Raw genomic sequence first — 26,301 nt, 5'->3', positions numbered from 1 at the left:
ACAGTCTTAAGCCATGCCAGGTTCAGGTTGGACATTAGGTGGAATTTTTTCATAGAAAGGGCGATTAGATATCTCAATGGACTGTCCAGAGAGGTGGTGGAGTCACCGTCACTGGAGGTGTTTAAGGAAAGACTCGATGTGGCCACTCAGTGCTGTGGTCTGCTTGTAGCGCTCAGCCATGGATTGGATTCGATGCTCTCAGAAGTCTTTTCGAACCTAAATGATTCCGTGGCTCTATGATATGCCACAGTGCCTGCAGGACTGCCTGCTTTGTTCGAGGGCCCCCGTCACCCTCAGCCGTCGCGGACCCGGCAGCCGGGGGCCAGAACTACAGTTCCCGTCACGCCGCAGGGGCGGAGGGAGAGCGGGCCATGCCTTGACGGCGGAGGCGGGAGCGGGGGGCGGGCGCCTCACGGAGCTCTCGGCCGCGGCCGCTGTGGCGGGGCGCGGGCGGCGCTGCCATGGCGCTCTCCGCCGGCCCCCTCAAGGTCTGCATCGTGGGCTCGGGCAACTGGTGAGTGCGGCGGCCCCTGGCAAGGCGGGCGCCTCGCCGGCCGCCGCGGCCCGGCTTTCCCCGAGGCGATGCCCGCCCCGGCCTTGCTGTCGGTTCCCGCCCGCAGCCGCGCTCCCGGTGGCGGCCGTGAGGCCACCCGGTGCCGGCGGTGGAACGCGGTGTCGGCGGACCGTGGCGGGCTCTGGTCGCGCTTGTTCCATGCCGGGGGGCTCGTCCTGCCGTGCCCGGGGGCTCGTCGTGCCCCCGGCTCCCTCGGAGCAGAGGTGCTGCCGTGACGTACTCGGAGGAAGAAGCGGCAGAATCGAGCCCGCAGTTTTAGTGCTTGTAAACACCCGCGTGTCCTGCGAAGTTGTTCTAGGATGTTTTTTTAACCTGGTATTTGTTGTGCGCTTTGTCCGATGTCGGATGACGTAGACATTAAGGATGCTGTACATTTTAAAATTTTTTTTCAACTACGCTCTGCCTGTAGAGCTTCACTAACAACCTCGCTTGTCTACAAAAGTGTTGTTCGGGGTTTTCTGTGTTTTTATGTGCCTGTTGTCAAAGACAGTTCAAAAAAGAATTGTGAGACACTGGGTTATTCGAAATACCTTCTTTTTCTTTTCCCTCCAAACTGATTATGCTTGAGACAAGGTTTCATTGCTGTCTCTATCTCCAGTTTATAATTAGACTTAAATCAGCTTGCTTCTTCATCCACTGAAAGCAATAGACTTACTTGACATCATTCTTCCAGAGAAGTATTGTGTTAATAAAATAACCCTTTGTCTTCTTTAGTCATTTCTTTTTCTTACACCAAATCCCTCTTTACAGTGAATAAATTAGGTGCAATGCATTATAGAAATAGGTCTTCACAGTTTGTCACTTCCAATTACTAATGCTAAGCACACATTATTCGGGTAGCGTTGGCTTTTAAGATATTAAACTCAGAAGAATTCCGTGTAGAGCAAGCCACTGTGTTTTATTAAATGAAATTTGCCAGACTTTTGTCAGAATCATCTTAGACTTGTTGCTCAGCCCCTGCCTGCCCCCTCCATGCAGTTGGCTTTTGCTGCTGTTAAAAGCCCCAGCAGCTGCCAAGTTTTATTTTTCTTTGTGATCCCCTTTTTAAGGGAATGGCTGATGTTTCAGTGCAGCATCTCTTGCTTTCCTTGCACCAGCTTGTAAAATGTGTGCATTGCACTATATATCACAAGGAAATTATGCAGTTAGACCTTGTCTTTTAGGAGTGTGGTGGCTGTTGTTCTATAGTTGAAGTCTAGAAAAAGTTTCACAGGAAGTTTGACTCCATTTAGATTTGATTCACTGTGCAGAAGCAAAACGATTTGTAGATACTGCCTGTTAGCAATAACCATATGCAAATGAATTTTGTTTTCATCTCACTGGATCAGTTTAATAAATAAGAAAAGTTCCTGCCTAATGAGATGAGTTGGTGGCAAAATGCCCATATCTCCTGTGCTGAGAGAAAGAAAAAAGCTGCTGCCTGGTAGTAGCATTCTCTCTTCCTTTTGGGGATAAATGTATTTAAATAACTTACAGCTTCTTTCATATGTAAGGGCAGGGGTTTTCATGTGAGTAAAGCAGAAACCAAGGTAATCAAAAATTGAAAATAGTAATTTTTGGAGAGGTTGGTGGTTTCTTCATCAAAGTCCATGGGATGACAGACACCAAACCCTGTCTGCAAAGAGCACTGTGATTCTGTGTATGAGCACTGTGTATGTGTAATCATTGAACTAAATTGGACTAAATTTGTATACCTTGTAAGTGCCTTTTGAACTGTGGCCTGCAGTCCTAAAATATTTAATTAAAACATTAGTATTTAATGCATTAAAGCCGGTAAGAAAAAAAGTGAAGCATTTGTAAATATCTGATCATTGATATTTGGGGATTATATACATTTGAAGCCTAAGTTATAAGAGTGTGTGATTGGTGGTGCCTAAATTGTAGGCATGTAAGTAGTTGATCTGAGTGGGGTTTGGCATCTTGAGCAGTTTGGAGACAGTGTGTTTTGGAGTTCTGTGTGAGGTGCTTCCGTCAGACAAGTATTCTCATAGCCTTTTAACCTATATCTGGGATGAAAAAAACCCTAAAGGAGCTTGGCAGGACAGTTGCTTTACAAGGGTTAAGCCAGTCACCTTGGTTGATTGACTACTTCCAGTCAGACTTGTTTGGTTGGTTTGCTATAGGAAGGTCACCTTAACAATGAAGTTGACTTGGCAGGGGTCACTTGACACCTGATGAAAGATCATGGGATGAGACAGATGGCTCAGCACAGAAGAGCAGAAGCTGTGCTGTCTGCTGGCCTTGCCCTTATAGGGTTGCTCAGTTGGGGGATCAGTGATTCTGTTAGGATCTTTTAAGACAGGGGATAAAGTAAGGTGTCTGGAGCGTTGAGAGAGTACACCTTGGATATGCCTTTGGGGCCCTGGGATTCCAGGACAGTGCCCAGAGTCATTTAAAGCACTGCAAGCTTGATCATGTACTGTAGCCTGTTCTGATAATACTTCCAGGGCAAGTTAATGAAGTGTGCACAGCCACAATTTATCCCTCATCATTTTCTTGGAACCAGTTTTAAGTAACCTGATTGCCAAACTTGAACAGAAACTGTAAAATTTGGGAAGAGATGGGAAATTACTGGCCAGGGGGGTTTATGCAGCTAGGAACTTGCAGAAAACTGGGAGGAACTGTGGCTTAACTGAGGTGATTTTACAGGGACAGTGGTAGAGCTAGATAATGACATCATTTGCACTTGCATGTTGTGACCTCCACTGCTGCTGTTATCTGGGCAAGTTAAGGAGCTTTTTGGCTTTGTGCTTTAGTTAAAAAGTGATGAGGGGACAGCAGGCCAACTTTGAAATGGTCCTGAAAGAGTGATTGCAGCATCATGGGGAATGATGAACCAGAGAAGCCAGTCAGGAGAATCTTCTTGTCTTCTTGAATTCAGAAACTAAGACTAGGCAGATCTCCACTTTTCCTAATACTGCCTTCAAAGGGTGAAAAAAAAAAAAAGCTCAGGCATTTAAGTGTTAAATAGTAATAGAATTAATGTCTCGCATAAGTAGTACACACTGCCAGACTTTCTGCTGGCAGACTGAAAATCCCAGTCTGAGAGTTGCTGAATCAGTTATTTCTGTCTTGCTCTGTCACCAGCAAGCACAGAGAATATGTAGTGAAGCTGAAAACAGAAGGCAGTGGGTTTGCCAGGATCCCAACTTTGTATATAAATCTGTAGGAGTAAATGTGCTTTTGTTCAAGGAACTCAAAGCACTGTCTGAGGAACACATACCTGAGCTGTGTTGAATGTGAGGTCTGCTGTCTGTATGGATCTGACATTTGGAGGCTGAGCTGGTGAGCTGTATACCAGTACAGCAGAAACCATGCTGGTCAAGCTTGATAAGAGATGGCTTGCAATTGTCTTTTGTATCATCTTCTGAACCTAGGGACATTTTGTGTGTGAAGTGCTATTAGAGAAGTAAATTCCAGTCTTTTAAGACTCACAGTTTTATGGTTTGGCTAAAAAAGGTCTACTCAGGGTACTAAATTTTTTTTTATGCACCTTCTTAGAAAGTGACCTTAGTCATGTGCTAGCACACATCTTTAATACAGCCCAGTGAGTTGTTCCATATCATAAGCTCTTGAAGCAGAATGAACCCACTTTGTTCCGTTGCCAGCTATGGGTTTATTATAAGCAACGTGCAATATACATTATGGAGATTGTGTGAGTATAACTAGATTGCAAAAGTTAGTGTTCTTACCTCCTAATAAAGTGTGCAGTTTACACACGCACACACACACGTGCACACACACACACACGTGTAAGCCTCAGAGCACTACTCTGTATTTTTAGCACATCTCTTAAAAATTTTTGTGTCTCCTTAGTAGGTTATCAGTAATTATGAAATTACCTCCTATCCCAGGAAGGGAACTTAGGTTAACAGGTTTAATAGAATGATGAAAGGGAAGATTGTGTTTGTTCCTCCTCTTGTAATTGTGATTAATTTTGTTATTGCTTAGAGATTTGAGAAGTCAAATTGATCACTGTTAATACAGATTTCATTGTATGCTGTTCTTGGGGAGAATATGAGGGTAGCAGTTATGGACTTGTCTCCATGCGGTTTCAGAGGATGCTGTTACAATAGTTATGTTCTGTGAGGTTGGCTGCACAGCCATGAAGCTCATAACTTCTGCAACATATAAATGATTCTTGGCTTTCAATGCCTATCGGTATTGTACAACAACTTATGAGTCAGTCATCTTAGCAAAGAAGCTTCTCACCTCTTAAAGGTGAAAATGACATATTTAATAAAATTTAGTATGTCACTTTTACCTCGGCTTTGAAGATACAGTTAATTTGATTTGGGGAAATACAGTAACCTAAACTCTCAGTGGATGACCAATAAGAAAACAAAATAAGTAAGGATGTTTCAGTAAATGCTTCAGTCCAACCTACTCTAGTTGTAGTTGAGAGAAAGCAGCAGGTGTGAATGACTAGTGTATTTTTCCACTTATTTTACTAGATAAGAATATTTTATGGTAGCTGGTCAAATAATCTGTGAATTTGTGATTGTTTTAAAAACGAAGTCTTTTTCCTACAGTGAAATCATAATTTTTAAAGGCTATTTTTGTTTTCTTTTGTGCAGGGCTTCTGCAGTTGCCAAAATAGTAGGTAATAATGTAAAAAAATTGGAGAAGTTTGCTCCCACAGTGAACATGTGGGTCTTCGAGGAGAATATTGATGGGAGAAGTCTGACAGATATCATAAATACAGACCATGAAAACATAAAGTATCTCCCTGGATGCAAGCTGCCAGATAATGTGGTAAGGCTCAAAAGCTAAATTATAGCTATGGAGCAGAGGGAATATTGCTTATGCTATAATGGAGTTAGAAATTTGTTTTGTTAACACCTCTAGGGTCTATGATATTTCAGACTATGCTATTTTACTGATGACATCAAAAATTTGAACAAGTAAAATTATGTAATTATGCAGTTAAGTAAATCCAATGCACTCTTTCTTCCTATTACTATTGGTTTTTATGTTACTTCAATTTCTGTACAAGAAAGCAAGTGTGAAAACAAGAGCAAGATTAACGGCTTTGACTATACCCATTAAAAAAAAAAAAAATTGGCCTCAACCTTGCATTGGAGCTGTTGGTCTGGGAAGTCTATGCTGTTGCTCATTTTCAGTGACAAAATGCAATAGTTTGTTGCATTCAGGGTGAGACCAAGCTGCTCAGATTCAAGATCAAGCTGGAGAGATTCAGTTTGGGATTTCTTCACAGAAAGACTGACTAAACATTAGAATGGGGAAGTGGTAGAGTCACCATCCCTGGAGGTGTTTGAGAAAGGACTAGATGTGGCACTCGGTGCTGCAGTCCAGTGGACTGGGTGGTATTTGTTCCAAGGTTGGACTCAATAATCTCAGAGGTCTTTTCCAAACTAATTGATTCTGTGGTTCTACTTTTGTTAGATACCACTTGTGTGTAGTGTTAATTTTGAGAAGTTATGCAGCCTTTCTTTCCCATAACTACACAGGTTGCTATCCCAAACCTTTGTGAAGCGGTACAGGATGCAGACTTGCTGTTTTTTGTCCTTCCTCATCAGTTCATCCGTAAAGTCTGCGATGAAATCACAGGACAAGTACCCAGTAATGCCCTCGGCATAACTCTCATAAAGGTACAATAAATACCCTGCATTAATAACCAAGAATGTGTCATGGAATCTTCTAAGACAAGGTGACTTGATATTTTGATATGCAAAGTCTCGGTGCATTATTCACTTGATTGGTCCATTTAACCTTTCTAGGTGTAAGATTAGAATTTGTCGTGGTCATTAATGGGTTGTTAGGCAATGCTTGCAGGAAGAGGAAAATGAGGCTCTTCACAAGACTTTTAGAAAGAAAGAGGGAGTCAATACGTTTTGCACTGCTAAGCTTTCCAGTCTTTTATTTGTTGTTTCCAAAAGGATCATTAGATGAAGAGCAGAGCACAAGCATAATGCTCTGATTGTTAATGCACATCCCACATGCTGAGTTGATCATTTCAAGAACTGCTGAGAGAATTTCATGTGATTGAGAGGATAGTGCTCATGTTCGTGTCAAATATTATGTTGCAACAAGAGAGTCTGTTCAGCATCGCCCAAAGACAGTTTGAGCATAGGAAATAGGAAAGGGCAGATGTGTGGGAGGCATTTCACTGGAGTGTTTGTAGTTTTGCCGGCAGAAAAATTTAAAAATGTGAATTAGCTTATTTTTGGGATTGTTTTTGGGTGGGTGGGCTTTTTTCCTCTGTATGTTTAGCTGGAAATAATAAGCAATTCCCGAGAGGTTTGGAAGACTGTGGTTTGTTGTTGCTTTGTAGGCCATTTTCTTGGCACACATTCCCTTGTTTCCTATCATCTCTGGAAAATCATACATTTATGGATCTGTGCTCAAAAAAAGAACAAAAAACCTCAATCACTGCATGCTGCAAGCTTGTCTCTTTAGTTTGGCTAACAAAGCCCTCAAAATCTATTGTTTTGTCAGTGCTGACTGGTGTATTGCTGTGAGGTATGAAAAAGAAATGCTTCCAAAGTGTTCTTGCTCCAAATTGTAAAAAAGCTCTTCATATCATAGAAAGGTAAAATAAGGCACTGGTAAAAGTGCCCAAGATATTTATTCTTCTTTAATTTGCTAAATTTTATTTATATTCTCCTAGTGATAGGAGTAACTAATGAAATCGCTGGAAGAAATGAGGTTTAAGTCAGTATATGTGAAGTTAGGGTCTTGGACCTATATTCCCTTGGAATTACCAGTTCTCTAATGGGGTGTTGATTAATGACTCTATTTGGCAAAACAAAAACAAAAAAGAAAAAAAGGGAGGGGTGTGAAAGGGGAAGAAATACTTACATTAAAAAAAAAAGCCAAACTCCAAACATACATAAACCCCAGCAAAACAAAAAGTCCATGCTTAGTGTAGTGTTGGAAGTGAAATTGTGGCACTTGCCATGCAACGCAGAGTTGGTTACTGGGCAGCTTCCTACTGTCACATTGCAGCATTGCATCCATAGGCAGCCTTTCCAAAGAAATGCTGTGAGGCCCCTTAATATTTTGCAGGAGAATGTAAAGTACGTGTCAGTATTTATGAAAAGGCATAACTGAAAAGGCATAGCATAACATTATTAAAAGTATCATAGAGAAGATAGGGTAAAGATTTAATACAACATTCTTTTCTGTACTTTTGCATATTCTTTAGGCATGCTGTTTTCATCAGTGTCATAATTTTTGAGTCTCATGCTCAATTCTAATGCTGTTAAAGTGGCTTGTGTTAACTTTGATAGTTAAAGTGCAGTTCTGCTCTGAAAACTATTATTCGTGGGACATCTGTACTTTCTAAATTGGCTGTCAAGTTAGCAGTGTGTCATCTTTTAGTCTTTTTGTTTTGTTCTTTTTTTCTTTCTGACAGTCTAATCTTCATGCAGAGCCTAATGTCTGACAATAAAACTGAATCTCTGGGAAATAAAGACATTTATCTGCTGGTTAATAGTAATTTCTATTGAAACATTTGCATCTGTGTTGTTTTACATTAGCTCTTTGTCTATGAAAACCTTACAAGTGACTGTGTGGCTGTGGGGAGAGGAACCGTATAAAACTTAGAGTGCAGTACAGCAGTGAACATAAGTTGCAGGCTAGCTGAAAGTCATTCGAAATACTCTTCAAGCAACCTCAACATCAGTCTCATTTTCATTTCCCTATTACTGGCTCCAGGGATTGCTCTGACAGGCATGTAAGGATGAAAGCAGTAAGGTCACTTGCTTTGCCTGCAGACCATTGCTGCCCAGTGAAAATGCCCATGATGGAGCCTTGGTTTTGGAGGGAGGAAGGGGTGTTTGGTTTTTATTCTGTCATTTAGTATTGGATTTAACTCTACAACAAACAGGTAAAGCTCTCCTTGACTTTGTCAGGAGTTGTGTCCATTTCACAATGGAGCAAAATCTGGCACCTAAGCCTTTCTGGTCCCCTTTCACTTGCATGAATAATTGTTGTGTAGGTATTTACATTTTTGGAGTTGTTCCCAATGTGTGCATGTTTTTCTGTTTATTATTTGCCTGCTTAGGAAGAGGGGCCTTACAGTTATTTTGTGAGGACGTTTTTGGTACTCTGGGGCAAAAATGCAACATGTATTGTGTGCTTGCTTTCAGGTTGTTTCTTTATGGCTCATTAAGGATGAGAAAGCAGAGCTGTGCATTAAGCGATACAAATTGAAAAATAATGCAGAAATGCAAGCATTAGTTTAATTGGCAGGTTTTATACAGGCATTTCTGCATGTCTCTTCATTGCACCAAGTTATTTAAGGAGCAGCACCTTTAACCTGTGGAAATTACTGCCTGCCTGAAATGTCACTACTGGCAGCATACAAGTGTGTATGTATATGTATATATGGAAGTAATACGGGATCACACTTTTTGCCTATAAATCATCACTCAATATTACTAATTCCAAAAGTATAAAATCCTCAGCATTAAAAGAAAGTATTGTATAAAAGGTGGTATATTGTGGGAAAGAATGGCTATTTCAATAGCTGGTCTGCATACCCCTGTAATAAAAGCTGGAAAGGTTCTGCATTTAGCAGGCTGGGAGAAAAGAGTTTTATGGGAAGAAGATTATCTCATTTGGAGTTCTAGTTCAGGCAGCTGAGGGTACCAGACTCTCTTCTTCTCTGCAGCATTAATATGTGGGGTGATGTTTTCTAAGGCCCTATTTCTGCCCTTTTTTCACACTTTGTAAAGAGTGCATTATAAATACAGATTAAAAATATCCCTATAAGTTAAATTATTCTCAGTTTTTCAGCTTTCTACATATCTGTGAATGGCTGTTCCTTTTGTATTTCTACTACTAAACTGTTGTTGGTTATACACTGGGGAACCTGCCTCTGATATTTCAGTTCAGATATCTCTTCACAAGACAAATTATTCAGATGCCATTTTGTGAGTTTCAGTGTAATTTCAAATCCAAGTTCAGGTTTGGTTCATAAGTCATGGATTGGTTATGCTTCACTGATTAAGGATATATTGATAATAAGCCCCTGATTTCTGAACTAAAAAAGCAAAATGTTCAGCACTTCTTACAATCAGGTCTTTGAGGATTGAATAAAAACTGGTTTCATCATCTAGAGTTTAGTCCTAAGTCTTAAGGTGCTGCCTCCTACAATTCTAAGACATCTTGGAGAGATCAAAATAGCAGAAGTGCCTGGGGTAGTACACCTGTCATCTTTAGTCTCTGTCTGAATAGTCTTTGTTTCAATTCTCACCTGTGGACGAGACTGATTGTGTTCTGCTTGCATCTCTACTGTGCCTAATGAATGACTTTTTAGTAATTCCGTTTAATGTTGGCTGCAGGGAATAGATCAAGGCCCGGAGGGACTCAAACTGATCTCTGACATTATTCGAGAGAAGATGGGAATAGACATCAGTGTGCTGATGGGAGCTAACATTGCCAGTGAGGTGGCAGCAGACAAATTCTGTGAAACCACAATAGGTACTGTTCCAAGTTGTAAGAATATTTAACACGTGCACCTGTCCTCACAGGCACACACCAAATAGCTCAAGTTTCACTGTTTTCGACATTAGCTGACTGTTACCAGACGCTGTTGGTTAAATTTCCTAGAATGTTTATACTTCCAGAAGTACTAGGACAATACTGGGAATAGAGGGAGAGAGAAGACCACAATTTTACCTATTCTTACTAGGGTTATAACCTTAGCATGTGAAATACAAGCATGTTTTTTATCACCCTTCATATAACAAACTGCTTGATTTTATTACTTTGTTTAAGATTTTTCTTGGGTCTGAATGGCTTTACATGGATAAACAATTATAAATTCTGTACTCCAGCTCAGGTGCTATTGTCAAAGATAGTACCTTCATGTATGTTTGCTTTGGTTTGACTTCTTTGTTTGTTTTTTTTAAGGTATCTTGTTTTAATTTCTCAAAATACTTCGTTCCCACAAAAACTAGAAATTGTTTTAGTTCTGTGTTGATGTCTGCACACCTTTGCAGCATGAGGATGTGCCTAGTCTTTGGTTTTACAGTTTCTAGAAAGGCATGTGTGTGTATATATGCATACAAGTACTCATACATACTCACACTTTATAGCACAGAGTTCATGTAATGGTTTTTTTCAGTGTTAATTTTTACAGTTTTGTGCACTGCTAGTTTTGTAACATCTCATTCACAGCTTTTGCACTGAACTTAATTTTGAATGGTTGAACAGCATCTTAGTGTTTAAAAACAATTGTCAGGGGTAGCCTGCTTGATTAATAAAGCAGCTTTGACATACCTTTATCAGTAGGTATTTTTCTGGAGTGCTGACTTTGAAATAATTGGTAGAATTGCTCCTTCTTAATTCATCTCTGTTTTATTATTTGCTGTTCTTTTTTAAAGACAGTGATCAAAAAATGGACAGTGAATTAATGGAATTGTATTTAGAACCTGTTGCTGAGCAGACAATAAATTGTGAAAAAATCCTGAATAACTCAGTGCAGAGCTTTTAAGTGCCATTTCAACATGATTGGTCCCTTAGAACAGGGATTCTATTTAGGATTGAAATAAAACAACCTTATCTCTGCTTTTAGGCATTTTGGCTTGCACAGGAAAGGCTAAATAACATACAAATAAATTATTCCCTTTTTTTTAGCTTTCCTTTCTCTCTCTCAATAGGCTGCAGAATCTTGGAAAATGGTCTTCTCTTCAAAGAACTCCTGCAGACTCCAAATTTCCGAATAAATGTAGTGGATGATGCAGATGCAGTTGAGGTGTGTGGTGCTCTGAAGGTAAGATGAACAGGCTGCAGGTGATACACAGATGAAATAATGATCCTTGTAGGAAAAGAAAAGAGGGTGTTTCCATTTAAAAAATAGAGTTCCTTGTATTTTATATAATATGTAAAACTGCAGCACAACATTTCCAGAAGAACCAGAGGGGAAATGATGGAGCAGCATTTTCTGAGAGCTGGCTTTTAGATCTGTGTCTCACCATCTGCCAGGTTCTCTTTCTACATCTTCCACTTAACTTACACACAGTCATGAAGCAAGTATTGATTTCATCTAACTGGCTGATATATTTCTAAATCTGTTTTAGTTGCCTTTTTCTTTTTGCAACAGCGTGTTTACCAAAGGAAACTGAGAAAGAAGTTGTTTGGCAACCTAGCAAACAGTACAGTAGCTCACATTATCTGATACCTATCCCGAATAATTTCTGATGGGTGTAGTGAATAAACATTTATTTTTTGTCTTTTGAATAATTATTTTGTCTGCCTTTGGTTTTGCTGTTGAAATTTTGTCCAAACTAAATTAACTGGCTTGCAAAGCTACCACACCAAGCAATGATGTCTTAAGATAAGGAACATCTGATTCCTGCTTAGTGAAAGTAGCTGGATAGATATAATAGCATTTTTTTGGCATATTAATTTCCTTAATTTTGTCTTGACAGCTGTCATACTGGAAGGCCTGAGAAAGAGGAGGTAATGGGTCTGTGCACTGATGGGATTAGGTGTTTTGAGGCAGCATGCTTTGGAGTTACTGTATAGAGAGAAATTTCTTGAGATTATGGAGCTTGTAATTCAGCTCCACAGCCACTGCTTTAAAATGATGTGGGTGATGTGAGAAGGTTACCAGAAAAGAAATCACTGCGTATAGACCCTTGAAAAAGTTTTGCAGATCTATTTTACTTTGAAATCTGCTCAGCCAGATATTTTCTGACTAGCTTAAATCCTTGTCTGATAATGGAGTTCTGTCCCAGGAAATTTTCATTCAGACCAATCTCGTGTAAGGGCATTAGAGATGAGCACGCCTGTCAAACTGGGCAGGTAGTCAGCAAACACTCAAAACTCCACTCTAAAGGTCTAAGTCAGGCAAGATACCAATATTTCTTTGGAACTGCAGTAGAATTTAAATAGATTGTCATTCTTGACCTAGAAAGATACTAAAGTAAGACTATAGGGGATTTTTGTAACCTTGCTTTATTGCTCTCTTCTGCTTTATTATTCATCATGCATCCTGCAGACTGAACTGTCCAGTTGTATTTCTGAAAAGGTGTTTGTATTCTGTGTGCTCTAGTAATTTCATATTGATTGCACTATATTTTATTAATTGAGTTGAGATTTCAAAAAAATGCGTGGTGTAAGGTCTAAACAAAATGTGAATTAAGTAGAGATTAACTGGTTTAAAAGTACTGTGGATTTCTTGCATAATTAAAAAGCAAAACTGGTATAAAGCAGTGTAGACCCATCATTCTAGTATAGGTGATGTCTTTAAACATACAAGTCTGTCTTAATCTAAAAGAAAATATTAATAAAGTATTTTTAAAGTAGTTTTTAATTTAAAACCCTTTCTAGTTTATCCTAAATCTTGTGGTGGCAGCATGTAAATAATGTCCTCAGGTGTTTTACTCTCAAAGATTGAAAAATTTTATTAATGCATTGGGAACATGTCTGGCTCTGAAAGAAAATAAAGAAGCTAAAATTAAACCTACGGATAAGGTTTTATTGCCATAGTGCAAAGCAAAATGCAAAACTCAGATATGAATAATGTTTTTTCTTAGAAGCTGTACATATTTTCTATTGGAAAGATTGTTTGCTAAGGGTATCAACCAGAGCTTTGCTTTTTTATCATTCATCTGATAGTCTTCATAATAAAAATTTGAAAAGTAGACTTTTTTTTAAGAGTAAAATCTAATGTGTAGGTTCAGTCAGCTGACAGTTTGTTAAACTTGGGACATAACTTCAGTCTTCAGTAAAAATTAGCTTTGTTTAGCTTCCTGTAAGGAGGAAGTTCCAATTTCAGAAGGTGACACTGTCATGTTGCATGGAGGCATTGTCATGAAAAGAGAGGCTGTGCTCTCTTTCTGTAGCATTTCCAATTTGAAATGTCAGTAGTGGCGCTGTGAACTACAGCAAGGAGGACAGGGGTAAACAGGCAAACATGTCTTTTTGGATGTGGAAATAGTAAAAACAATTCCGGTGTTGGTATTTAAAGGATGAGAAACAGTACACTATGGAAAACAGTATATTCTTCCAGCTTCTGCACTTTTCTGCAAATACCAGCTTAGGAAAAGGAGACTTTCCTCTTATTACTGGCATAATGGACTAGCTGTTAAAAGCCTGTGCTCTTACCTCACTTTTTATTTATGCAAGCCTTTCCAAGCAGGGAAGATTTTCAGCGTGGGTGGTTGCCTTACAGAAGGGTAACAAAGAATGCTCTGAGCACAGTTTTCCCTTACAATGATAATTACAGGTTTGAAATTTGGTTTTGGAAGCCTATTTGAGTTCAGACTGTAATATTAGGTAGTGCAGCTCGGTGATCATAGGAAAACATGTGCTTGATTGCTGTTTATATATGGATATGTATGTGGATATGTATAGAATATCCACTTCATTTACTGTATTTAGATTTGTGACAATGGGCTGGTGGAGATAAAGTGAAGTGCAGAAATCAGTGCCATGAAAAAGCAGTCTTGTGCCAGCTTGGAGACTGGCTGAATAGACAGTGGCAGTGACTTTACAAAATCTGATGGTTTGAGGAGGAACAGCTTTCTACTGTAACCTGGCTGTTGGAACAAAAGTGCTTGGCATGTTCTTTGTGAGGATATTGTTTTTTCTTTTGAGGACTGCTGAACATTTCACATTTGTCTGTTGACCTTTTCTAAGGGTTGAGGGCAAAAATTGACAAAGCTGAAATTTGGATAGTTTCAAGGTGCCCAGTTGGCTTTATAGGCAGCATGACTCAAGGCCACCTACAAGTACACCTGCTATTTACCAGACGATGAATGGGCCTTCCTAGAAAATGCGCAAAGGTTATGTCACCTAAAAATAGTATGTGCAGCTATGCTCACATATGGAGGTGCTGTTGAATACTGATGGATGTGATTGTGCAGAGCAGCATGGACCCAAGGTTGTCACCTTAGAGGTATCCTTAGAGTCCTCACCACCTGTGCCAGTGTGGTGTTAGAAGCAGCACCCATGTGAGGCCAGAATGAGCTGGGGTATCAACCTGGCCACATCCTTGAGAGGCCATGTAAACACTGGTAGCTGCAATCTTGGGGGTAAACCATACCCCAGTTTACCTCACTTACCCAGTGCAGCAGTGCAAGGAGTGGGTGAGAGGAGGATTGAGAATCTAACCTCTGGATATGGAAAAACATCTACACTCCAGCTGCCTGATGATCAGGGATCCGGAGAGTTAAAAACCCTCAAGTGGCAGCAGCCAAGGACCAAGACAGATGTGAGTTACTGTAGGAAGAAGCAGCAGCAAGCAGCAGCTGGGGTTGCCTTTCAGGTTGCTTCAGGCTCATCTAAACCTTCCAGCTTCAGCTAAGCCTTAAGTAAAGATGTAAGAAGTATAGTGAGGATTTATTGTTTACCAGGTTATGTAACTCAGCATTGTTACTTGCAAAGTGTGTTTAGGGCAGTCGCTGTTGATTAGTCAGTGTAGGTACTCTAGAAGTTGATTGTGAGAGTTTTTTCCTTTTTCCTGAGATTAAGTGGAAATGAAACTCAAGTTCACTAGGAGCAAGCAAACAGTTTATATTTAACCTCTCTGACAGTCCTGCTGAAACTGTCTTTGCTTTTTTGAGTCTTTTCATTTGACCTCTTCTCAGCCACCAGGGGAAGCAATGAGCTTCGGCTATGCTGAGCTGTGATACTGCCTCAAGGAAGGTGAAAAAATGTTTCTTAGTTCTCTTATTGATCCATTTAATTGTGGAGAAGTAATGGTTGCCTCAGAAATGGCTGCTGAAGCTGTCTTCATGGGCACTCCACAAACGTGCTGTACACTGGATATTGGATACTTCTGAGGACTGACTGTAGGAGAACAATCTGTCAGCAAAGTCTGTAGACTTGTTGTCCTTGTTTTATTGGTTCTTGGGTTTGTGACCTCTTGCATGTTTACAGCAGGTCATGTGCAAGTAAAGAACACTTTCTCTCATTTTTTCTGACGCATACTGTGAGCACTGCCTGGCATCAGCATTTCTTTTCTGGAGCATAGCTTCACTATCCCGGTGAAAAAGTAACTAAATCCATTCCTTGTTCATGTTCTAGAATAACCAGGACTAACACCAGCTTCAGGATACCAGAACAGCTCGTCTGTTAGGGCAGAGTATTTTAGTAGCTTAAAATCAAATGCAGTATAAAACCACACTGTAAATCATGGTTACAGGATGTGTGCTTTCATGCAAAAAGCTGGTAATGCCAAGATGGGGGAAATGTGTTTGCTTAAGCATGTAGTGATTTTGAGAGCCCTGAATGCCTCAGGCCAAGAGGAATATTGTGTTGCAGTTCTTTTGGTGTTATTGTGACAGTATATTTGAACCTGTGGAACGTTTGTCAGTAGGCATTTGCTTTTTGGGCTCCCATGTGTGCATGCAAATACAGTCAGTTTCTAATCTCACGGAAATGTTGACTCTCTCCTCTTGCACAAATACATGATCACTGCATTTGCAGGAATTCCTGTAACTTCATGCTGTGGTTTAATCCCAGTTGGCAACTGCATATTGAGCAGCTGCTCACTCACTAACCCCCTACCCCCTGTCACGGATGGGTAGGAGAATAAGTGGAAAAAAGTAAAACTCAAGGGTTGAAATATAAACAGTTTAATAGTTGAAATCAAGGAAAGTACAGTAACAAGATCAGCAGTAGTAATAGTAATTGTAATGAAGGACAGAGTGAAAACCCAGGAAGAACAAGTGATGCACACTACAGTTGCTCAGCACCCACTGCCCAGTGCCCAGCCTGTCCCGAGGCTCCCAGCCAGCTGCCTCCAGTTTATATACTGGGCATAGCATTCTATGGTATGATCCCTTTGGCCAGTTCGGATCAGCTCTCCTGGCTGTGTTGCCCCCTCCCCAGACTCTTGTTTACCTCCTCACTGGCAAAGCATGAGACATTAAGAAGTTCCTTTCTTAAAGTAAGCACTACTTAGCAAACTACCAAAACATCATTGTGTTAACATTATTCTCATACTGAACTCAAACCACAGCAATATACCAGCTACTAAGAAGGAAGTTAACTGAAACCAGGACACTTCAGGTGTGGTCTTTGTCAGTGGCAACATTCAAAATCAACCATATGAAATACAAAAGATGTTTTTACCAGGTCAGTCACCCTTCCTGCCTCATGTCCTTCTCAGAAGATCCCAATAGTGATAGGGCCACTAGGCTCTTGTGTGTCAGTTTGTGTTCTGCTTGTGCATCTTCCTGAAACAAGCTCAGCTTAGTGCCTACAGACAGAGATTTCAAGTAACAAATTGTCTGCTTTGGGAACGCAAACAGTCCTCTTGTTTGGAACTGAAGGGTAACTGAGTTGTGAGTTTTGGGAGATTTTTTTGTCATTGTTGTTTTTAAAGGGGTGGCTCATCTTTGAGTAAGGTATAATTTTCAATGCGGTATAATTAGTTCTCTGCAGTATATTAGGCACAAGACAGTTGTCAGAGATTCTTCAGAGATTTAAATAAAACCAGATAGTAGACCTTGTAAATTAATAGTTGTGGCTTGAGGGATATGTGTGCCAGGACATAACAGTCTCCTAGGCACGGGGGTGTGTTCTAGAGCATAATCTCTTGTCTTGTTTCTTCATTATTTGCAAACTGTGTAAGAACATACAATGGGAACATTGTACAAACAAGGAACTCAGTGTTTTAGAGTTGGACTCACAACTTCCCTTGTTCCCTAGCCCATTGCCTCAGATGTAACTAGTCTTGGTATGACTTACTTAAAAGAGCATTTCTGTTGCTCCAAAGACAAACACTGCAAAGGGTACAAATAGACAACAAAATACCATAGGCCAAATTTTATTGTAAATTATGATCAAGCAGACTGCTTCAAAGTGGAAAGTCAAGCAGACAAAGCTGGAGGGAAGGGGAAGCTTTAGTATGGGAGTGTTCAAGAAGTATATGGAAAAAGCCCAAAGGTTGCTCAGTCATGTTTGTGTTTTTAGATGAGTGATAAATACTTCAGATTTCACATACATGTAAAATCCATTTGAATGGGTTATCCCATCTGAAAACTTCTAAAATATCTGTTTGACTTCCTCTTGCTTTGGCATCAAATGAAAAAATATTAGACGTTGGTCTGCAAAAGGTGCCTGATGGAAATGTACCTTGACTGAATCACCACAGCCAAGATCTAAGCCAAGATGATTTAAACAACCAAATTTTAAAGTTGACTGTCTTGGGCTGCTTCAGGTCTAACGTTGGGATATCTGTCTGCAATTTTTAGGATCACCTTTAGACCTCAGCCAGCTGCTTAAAAAGCAATGACTGGTCCTCTAGTCTCATGTGGTTCAGAGTCACCTGGCCATGACTGGCCACACAGCGCTGCAGCTGCCTGGCATTCATGGTTCTTACAGTCCAAAACCAAACCAGCTGTTAATCAGTGGTTGTTTTCATTAATATCTTCGGATTATAGTTCTTTCTTCATCAACAGTTAAAGTTGATTTTTAAATTTCTTTTTTTTCCCTGCATCGGGTGCTACATTAGGAGTCATAATGTTGGTTCTTCTGTGCGTTCTTTGAGATCACTGCTGCTGCTGTTGCATGCAGGAAGATACTAACATTCATTACTTCCTTGCTTTCTTTATCTATATGTCAGAATGCCATCTTTTTCTGGGATTTGTTGTGTTAGAAGGATTGTTTTAGTGGGGATAGTGGAACCATTGCTAGTGTCTGCTCTGACTCCCAAGCCAGCAAATAGTTTTTATAGTTGCTTCACTCATTTGTGTCTCATCAAATGTCTATGTTCTGTAACCAAAGCAGGACCATATAGCTGAATGTTAACAGCACATTCTTTGTAGAAGGTTGTCACCAGGTCTAAGGAAAAAGCAAACAATTTTTTTGCTAAGGGAGGTCTTCCTGGGTCTTGAACCTTTTGGGAATCCTTTATTAGCTCTTATGGTTATAGAAACTCTGCATACTTAAAAGGGCTGGGTACTATTGGCTTGGCTGAATTTGGTCCCTTAGCATGTCATCGTAGAAGTCATTAAATGCTCTTTAGCTGTACTGTCACTTTAATTATTAGGAAAATCTGGATAAAGGGACTGTAGGATGTCCGTCTAATTTCACCCCTACCTCAGGGCAGGAGTAGCTTAATCTAGCTAAAACCTTGTTTGGGTGTACTGCAACCTATTTTGTCTTAAAGATGGTCAATATTAATAGCTCCACAGCCTCAGGGGCAACTCAGAACTTTAAATATGTTTTTATCCTTGGAAATCTTTTGCCTTATATTTTTTCTTTTTGTTTTTAGGTTATCCTATAGTCATCAAAATTGCCAAACCAAAATAACCCAAATTAGCAACCTAGTCTTTCAGTAGTAAAGTGTTTGCTGTTCTTAAGGACATCTGCAAGCAGTAATTGAGTAATTTCCCATTTCTCTTCCTATTAGAATGTAGTGGCAATAGGAGCTGGTTTCTGTGATGGCCTTTGCTACGGTGACAATACCAAAGCTGCTGTTATTCGCCTTGGCCTAATGGAGATGATCGCCTTTGCCAAAATTTTTTGCAAAGGACCGGTTTCTGTTGCCACTTTCCTGGAGAGCTGTGGCGTGGCTGATCTCATCACAACGTGTTACGCTGGCCGGAATCGACTTGTAGCAGAAGCATTCATTAAGACTGGAAAGGTACCTAATTCACTGAGTGAAATCTGTTCCTATAAGTACTGCCACTCCTCGATTGCTGGACTAACAGTAGAGTTATCTGAGTCATGGTAGCTCACTGAGTGGGCACCCTTCTCTTTCCTCTTGTTTTCTGAGTCTGTTGGCTAGATATGAGTGTAAAGGTATTAAAAGGTGGGCAGCTGGTGATTTTAAAAAAAAGCTTGAGAGATAAGAGAATACTTACAAACAAGAACATAGGAGAATATACTATATGCTCACTCAAGATTACTTTTGAAAAAGAAAAAAACTCTCAGTAACATTTTTTTTTTCATCCAGATTATGTTGTCAGGCTTCTGTAAACTTTATCATGCCTCTCCTTTGCTTTCTTTTTTTCCCTCTGCTGCTTAGTCTATTGAAGAATTAGAGAAAGAAATGTTGAATGGTCAGAAACTCCAAGGACCAGAGACTTCTGCAGAAGTGCATCAGCTCCTGAAGCAGAAAGAAATGGTGGACAAGTGAGTAAGAACAGATAAAAAATTTCCACATACCCCTTTTTTATCTCCATAATTCTTCTGCATATTTGGTTTTGATATCTTCATAAAAGTAATAGACCAAAAAAAAAAAAATCACTGTAATAACAGTAGATTAGAAGTTAAAATCAAAGAGACAAGTGAATCGAATCTGAAAATAATATTGGTGTAGATAGAGCTATTAGTGTGATGTTAAATTTGTGAATGTCCTGTTTGCAGAGTGTGTTGTTGCCTTCTGCTACTACAGGAAAGCACAGCAAATGTGTTTTAATATGTGAAAAGAAAAAAATGCATTAAAGTAGAAGTAGAGTTTCCCAAAGAGACTGTGAAAAGTTCCTACATCTCATTTCATTGTAGTAAATTCATTACTTACCTCCAAGGAGAGGAGCTTGGTCATCACCTGTATAATGGGACTGCCTCCACCACATGGATTCTAGCTTAAATACTGCAGTTCTCCTTCTTAATGTGACTTCCAGTTTGCTATAGGTTAAAACCTCCCATCTGCCTCTGTTGGTCAGGATGGTTTTTTGTGGGATGACATTATGCAGATTGTCCTGGCTTTGTTCACTTGTATTCGAGTCAGAACATGAATGATTCCTGTAGCCACACACACAATTGTCTCCTTACGAGATTAAGGGATAGATTTATCTGTTCCTATTTGTACAAGAGGAAAAATCAGAAATTTAAAAACTGCCAGTTGAAAGACCATCCCTTGTTATTTTTTTTCCAAAAGCATTTTTTAAAATCTGGTTTTAATGCATCAGCTGTATTAAAATATTAATGTTTTAATATTATCTTTGGTTGTAAGGTACCTAAGTCTATCTCCTTAGTGTACAGTAATTAGGCTAACTGCAGAAAAAAAAAATATTAAAATGTTGGCTTCATTCTTTACTGTTTATGATTCCCTAAATGAAACAGGATGCTGTGTTTGAGGGTTGTTTTGTATCCTGTTCTATCTTACAACAAATTAAGTGCATTAGAGATGATTTTGGGTTGTGTTTTTAATAAAAGACATGAAAACAGTGTTGCTGATTTCCTTTTGGTATGCCAACATACATATGTCAGTTCTTCATAAAAGGTCTCATTCAACAAGACTTTTGAATGCAACTTTCAAAGTGTTTTGAAAAAACTACTGCTTTAAAATATAACATTTAAAATATAAAACATAGTGGAGCAGCCATGGTTTCAAAGTGAAGAGGAAAGAGTCTCATAAGGGTAGAATTTCATACTCTGGTCCTACAAAACTATTCCCAAGGCTATGTAGAAGTGTGCAAAAGTCAAAGTTCAGAAGAGCCTTGTTAGCAGGGTTGATGCCTGTTGATATTTGTGGTGCAATTACTTTTTTTCAGCAGTTGTAGTCCTTGCTCTCTTGATGTGCTCTGGCCTGAGATGCATCTGGAGTTTGCTGGCCCTGAGCCTGCAGTCAGCCTTGGTACAGGTTTCTCCACATGAAGTGTGGCAGACCTGTGCACAGTAATGTTCTCTGGGATAAGCAGCAGGACTTAGGTGGTGGCTTGTAGTAGTGGTGCTTCTTCACTGAGAAGTAACTGCCAATATTGTACCTAAACCTGTGGGAAACCTGCTTTTGCTTCGGGAAGTTCACCTGTTTTGTGGCAACCTCTCACATAATCATAGCAAATTTTGTTAGTGCCTACACGTGAGCTTTTATGGCAACAGCCGGTGTAACTCCCCTTCAGCCCTGTACATCATGCCAGGTGAATGAGGTTTGTTAAGAAACGCAGAAGTCACTGTGTAAATTTTTTCTGCAGATTTTCCTTGTAAGGGTTTTGCAATCTGAGCAGTTTAGCATTGGATTTGAGAGAGCAGCTATGTGGCTGTGTGGTAATGTTTTTTCCACCAATGAAGTAGAAACAAAACTCAAGGCAGTCTAGTTCAGGGTGATGTGCTTATAGCAGCATTACTGCAATGTAACAGTGACAGGAGAATGTCCATCATATATGGTGCTCAGTACTGCTCAACACTGAAATGGACATTACAGATAAAGCTTTAGAGTGACTGGTGGGGCACATTTCCAAAGGAGAAAGTCCTAATCCAGATGTGTTCTGAATCACTTAGAAATTAACTATTTCACCATCTCCAATGACCCTTGTTTTTATTTCCATTGGTTAAAATTTATCAGTATGAAAAGCCATGCTGAAATGGTACATGTACTTGATGAAAAAATCAACCCCCAAAATTTACCAGGCTTTGTATGAGAATTGAACTTGTCTGGCTGTTGCTGTCTAGGATGGACAGAAAGCAAATACAGATTTTGTAAAGTATCTTGGCTGTAACAAACCTTCAGATTATCAAAGAAGCCTGAATAATTTGAAGGTTGTTGGAGATGTGGCCAATCTAAAGAAAAAAAAGAAGATGTGGAATTTTGTATTTCAAAATCCAGGTCTAATTTTCAATTCTTATTAAAAAAACTTGACCTTCAATGTCTTCCTGGGTGGTTTTTTGTCATATTCTTTATTATCAAGTTATTGCTGAGAAGTACTGCATAACAGATGTGCCAGTCATCCTTTTTAACCACAGATGGGTACTGCTGTGAGAACAGCCAGGAAAAATGTTTTAAATTTATTTTTTAGATCACTTTATGGTTGTGCCGTACATAATAAATGTCTCAGGCTCCATTATAGTTAGCTAGACTTCTGAGAGTCTCTCTATTTCAGAGATGCATGCAGGTTCTGTAGTTATGTCCTGCTTTTCAGCCTAGCATTTGCACCTGGCAAATAGAAAAAAGAAAAATTTTTTTCCACCTCTCCCTTTTCTCCCTCACTCTCCTCACCCCTTTATATTTCTTTCATTTAATAAACTGTTACAGAATAAATTTACACTATGTTCACTTTCCCCACCCTTTTTCCTCAGGTTTCCACTCTTCACTGCTGTGTATGAAATCTGCTATGAAGGGAGACCTGTTACAGACATAATATCCTGCCTTCAAAATCATCCAGAGCACAAGTAAAATCCATCAGGCTGTTGTACTAATGCAGCTTTCTGCCTTTCAAATTTGTGTCTGGGTTCAAGTGGGTGTAGCTGTCATTAAGCTTTGTTCAGAGCTGCTCTTAGGCAACAGGAGCAACATGAATGTCTGTGAGCGGGAGTTGGTGTTTGTTCCCCACCCTGGTTTGACACAGCACGCGGTGTTGGCTTGGTGATTCTCCTTTTACTGGCTGACATGCAACTCTTCTAAGATATGAAATACAAAAGTTGCACTATCTGCCTGGTATATATACACAAGTGTACTTTGAGTTTGCTCCTACACCGTAAAACACAATGCTTTGTTGTCTCCTATTAAAGCCTGGTCCAAAATCCGCTGGCAGTCTGGGAAGAATCCCAATGGTTTTGATCAGAGGCTGAATCAAGCGTGTAACCTTGAAATATTAGGAATCTGTTAGAACTTTGTTTTATTCTGTGTACACAATTAAATGTTAATATTTTGCATGCTTATGACTATATTAATTTAAGCAATGTTAATGCAAAACAAGTTGTAGCAGTTATTCACGGGGCTTCAGGGATATTTCAATGAACTCTAGTGAAGAATATTTTGACTTTTGAAAGTTGTCGAGCTACTTTGAAACCAATTTCTAAGTGAATTTAAAGTTTTTAATTACACTGTTTTAAAGGGAATATTCTAGAGGGGGATCATTGCCTCCCCTTCTGTTTTTAATCCTTGCATTTTTGTATTTCTCCATTTCTCCCTTACTTTTCCTCTATGTTAGGCTCTTCTAGAATCCCATTCCCCAAAGCAAGCCAGAGGTGTTGACCTGGGGGTTCTGAACCCTTGAGCCTACAGTTCATTTATTGTTTTACCTGTGGTTGTTCTTCACTGCTGTTGTTGGTTGGGTGATGAAGAATAGCCTTGGGTATCCACTGCTCCAAGTTGTTCTGCTGTGATTTTAGCTTAGCTGCAGCATGTTGGGCTCCACACAACACTCCAGGGAATGTCCGGGGAATTCCCTGGTACAACATGCACTTGTGTCGTCAGAAGGGTTGTGTGCCAGTACGATGACTGCATTCATTTCAGTGCCTGCCAGTCACTGGCAGTCCACGGGGCTGTAGTCCTGATCCAGCCTTCCCAGCTCTGGAGTTACTCTTTCACTGGACAAAACTCTTAGGGGTGCTGAATCAAATCCTTTACAACTCATCTCCCAGAAAGCTTCTCAAAGGCATCCATCCCTTTTATTCCCCAGGGTCTCAACTAGGTTTTTTTCAGGAACCTTTGTTTTATCAGGGAGGTTAATTTTATTTGTTATTGGAAAATTTGTGATTTTATGAAGTTTAAGGCGGGGGGCAGAGGGTGGTTGGTTTGGTTGGTCTTTTTAGATTTTTTCTAAGATTGATGCAAGAGAAGATAAGTAAAATCTGTTTTGCTTTTCTTGTATACTTACGTGTGGGGGTTTTCTTTTGTGAAATATGTGCTAGGCACATTAAGGGTGGACTCCTTAAAACTGGGAGACAAGGGTTGGCATTAGAATTTATAGAACAAGACTGCCCATCTGCTCCGAATATCCACACCTAACATCTGAGCAGTATCAGAACTATTGTTCACTGTTCTCAGTGGTGGTTTTAGACCAGGAATCATGAGCACACACCCATCCTGAAACTTCAGGTTGTCATTCAAAATTTGCTGAACAGGATGCCTGGGAATAACTGACGTACTTACATAACCTGGATTACTCTGAAATAGGGAAGCTTTGGGGCAACTTTGTGTAGACAGGAAGACCCTTCCACTTAGAGGTATGTTTTTTTTGTGCTCCTGTATTATTTTGAATTAATATTTGGAAGATCTCTTGAATGTCCTCAGATATTCAGGGATGTGAAAAGTTATTTTGCCTTACTTCTGATTTAGTGCTAAACATAAGAGATGGCCGGAAGTTAAGTGACATCAGACATTTGTGGCAGTTGGGAACATCGCTGGTAGAACTGACTTGGAGCGAGCACTCTGCTTAGATGTTTAAGAGGATGTTTTAAGGTTGGAAGCACTGTCATGCTAACGCACACATGGAGCATACACTCCTCATTACTGCATAACTTTCAGTGTGTTTGCTTATGCTTTGTTTTGTTCTGGTTTTTTAATACCAAATTGGTGGCTTTTGCTTTGTATGTGTACATATACATTATATATATAAACTTTTTTTTACATGCAGTATGTAGGACAGTAGCATTTTGTAAGATACATAAAGGGCTATATGAGCTAAATGTGGTAAATTAATATATATTTTTAAATTATTTCTTTATTATTCCAATAGTATTTCTACCACTGAAAGTCTCAAATCTTAATTGTTCTGGTTTTTTAGAGAAGCTTATATTTTAAGGCAAATCCAGAGAAAAGGTTTTTATGGAATTCTTTTCTCCAGTCTGTTAAAATATTCTTTTTTTCAGACAAAAATTGAGGTTTCAGTAACTAAAATAGTTTATTTAATTTCTGTTGATAGTTCACAATTTACATTTGCTTTTCAGTGCTGGAGAACACTCAGCTTGGCACTATGTATTTTTTCCCCCACTAATATTTACTGCTCATTTAAAAGACTGTGACATGGTACTGGAACTGAATGAATCTGCTCTGCAAACACTCTGTTTTGCCTAGTACTGGGATAGTCTTACTGAAATCATTAACCCCTTTGTAAGGGGGTCATAAATTTGTAACTAATTCTTGGGTTATGAACTTTAATTGCTAAGGAAGGCATTACATTCTAATGATACTTACTCAACTTGCCCTCATCATATGTACTGATTTTGTTTAGAGATGTTGAATGTATACCTGTTTGAAGAGTTAGTACAAATAAACATTTTTGTCTTGGGAATCACTTTGGTTTCTGTTGTCTCATTTTACAAGACTTCCAATTAATATTTTATTCACTTGATGGAATGTAGGTTTCTATGGTTGTGTTATGTAATGATAGCAGATATGAGGTTGCCATGCAAGAACATAAAGTTTAAAAAGCTATTTGGCTTCCAGATGTCAGCATTTTCTTTCTTTCCATTAGTTTACAACTGTGTTGTCTTTGACCTCTGAAAGCAGGTTCTTGTCTTCAGTTCCTTCACTTGCTGTGGGAGCCACTGGAGGGCACTGCTCGGTAAGTGGCTGATTCCACTCGTTCTGGAGTTACTCTTCGGCCCATTTCTGAATTTCCCGAGGTTCCTGTATGACTGCACCTGTCTTACAGTGTGTCCCATGTGTTTAGGAGATGGTTATAGTTCAGCACCAGATACATGTGTTGTAGACCACTGGAATTGCGGGAAGGAGCTTGGTATGAAATGCCCAACGTATTATTGCCTCCACCCAAGGCACTGCCTTGCCTGTCATCAGAGACCCTCCCAAGTACAGGGCAACAGCCACTACCTCAGCTGCTGGACCGCATGGTCAGTGAGATTTTCAAGTATCACTGGGGTTCCTGTACTGTGTACCCAACAATGTTTGTTTCTCTTGGGTGCTGAAGCTGAAAGACTTTGGGAAGTAACAAGAGCACATTGTGCTCAGTTTTGTTGGTTTGTACGTCAGCCAAAGGGGTGGGAGGGGTCACAAGTGTTTATCCAGAGAAAGAAAGGTCTGCTGCTTAGTGTGGGACATCATACTGTAAAACAAGTATGGTTTTCTTGGTGACCAGAATAATGCATTGTCTACTGAAAGCCTCAGAGCA

The 26,301-nt window shown here is 39.7% G+C and overlaps 1 protein-coding gene across 3 annotated transcripts; it reads left to right on the top strand.

Annotated features, from left to right (window-relative positions):
- Nucleotides 1–408: 408 nt before the first annotated feature.
- Nucleotides 409–25,458, top strand: GPD1L (glycerol-3-phosphate dehydrogenase 1 like). Of its 3 annotated transcripts, none has more exons than XM_084206480.1 (8): nucleotides 409–514; nucleotides 5,152–5,329; nucleotides 6,046–6,186; nucleotides 9,886–10,024; nucleotides 11,206–11,300; nucleotides 18,915–19,148; nucleotides 19,533–19,639; nucleotides 22,526–25,458. In XM_084206480.1, the coding sequence occupies exons 1-8, from the start codon at nucleotides 462–464 to the stop codon at nucleotides 22,620–22,622; spliced, it is 1,044 nt and encodes a 347-aa protein (XP_084062606.1). In that variant the 5' UTR covers nucleotides 409–461; the 3' UTR covers nucleotides 22,623–25,458. The 3 variants fall into 3 exon arrangements, with proteins under 3 accessions (XP_084062606.1, XP_084062605.1, XP_084062607.1); XM_084206479.1 differs by having other exon boundaries at nucleotides 11,206–11,318; XM_084206481.1 differs by lacking the exon at nucleotides 6,046–6,186 and having other exon boundaries at nucleotides 11,206–11,318.
- Nucleotides 25,459–26,301: the final 843 nt, after the last annotated feature.

The sequence above is a fragment of the Fringilla coelebs genome, assembly GCF_963513975.1.
Source record: "Fringilla coelebs genome assembly, chromosome: 1".
NCBI classification, from domain to species: Eukaryota; Metazoa; Chordata; class Aves; order Passeriformes; family Fringillidae; genus Fringilla; species Fringilla coelebs.
This window is presented reverse-complemented; position numbering and strand designations above follow the sequence as displayed.

Excerpts from the sequence above, each read along its gene's own strand:
- GPD1L (XM_084206479.1), top strand. The coding sequence starts at position 462 with ATGGCGCTCTCCGCCGGCCCCCTCAAGGTCTGCATCGTGGGCTCGGGC. Across the intron at positions 11,319-18,914 it reads AGGTGTGTGGTGCTCTGAAG|AATGTAGTGGCAATAGGAGC; the intron begins GTAAGATGAACA and ends TCTTCCTATTAG. Across the intron at positions 19,149-19,532 it reads CATTCATTAAGACTGGAAAG|TCTATTGAAGAATTAGAGAA; the intron begins GTACCTAATTCA and ends TCTGCTGCTTAG.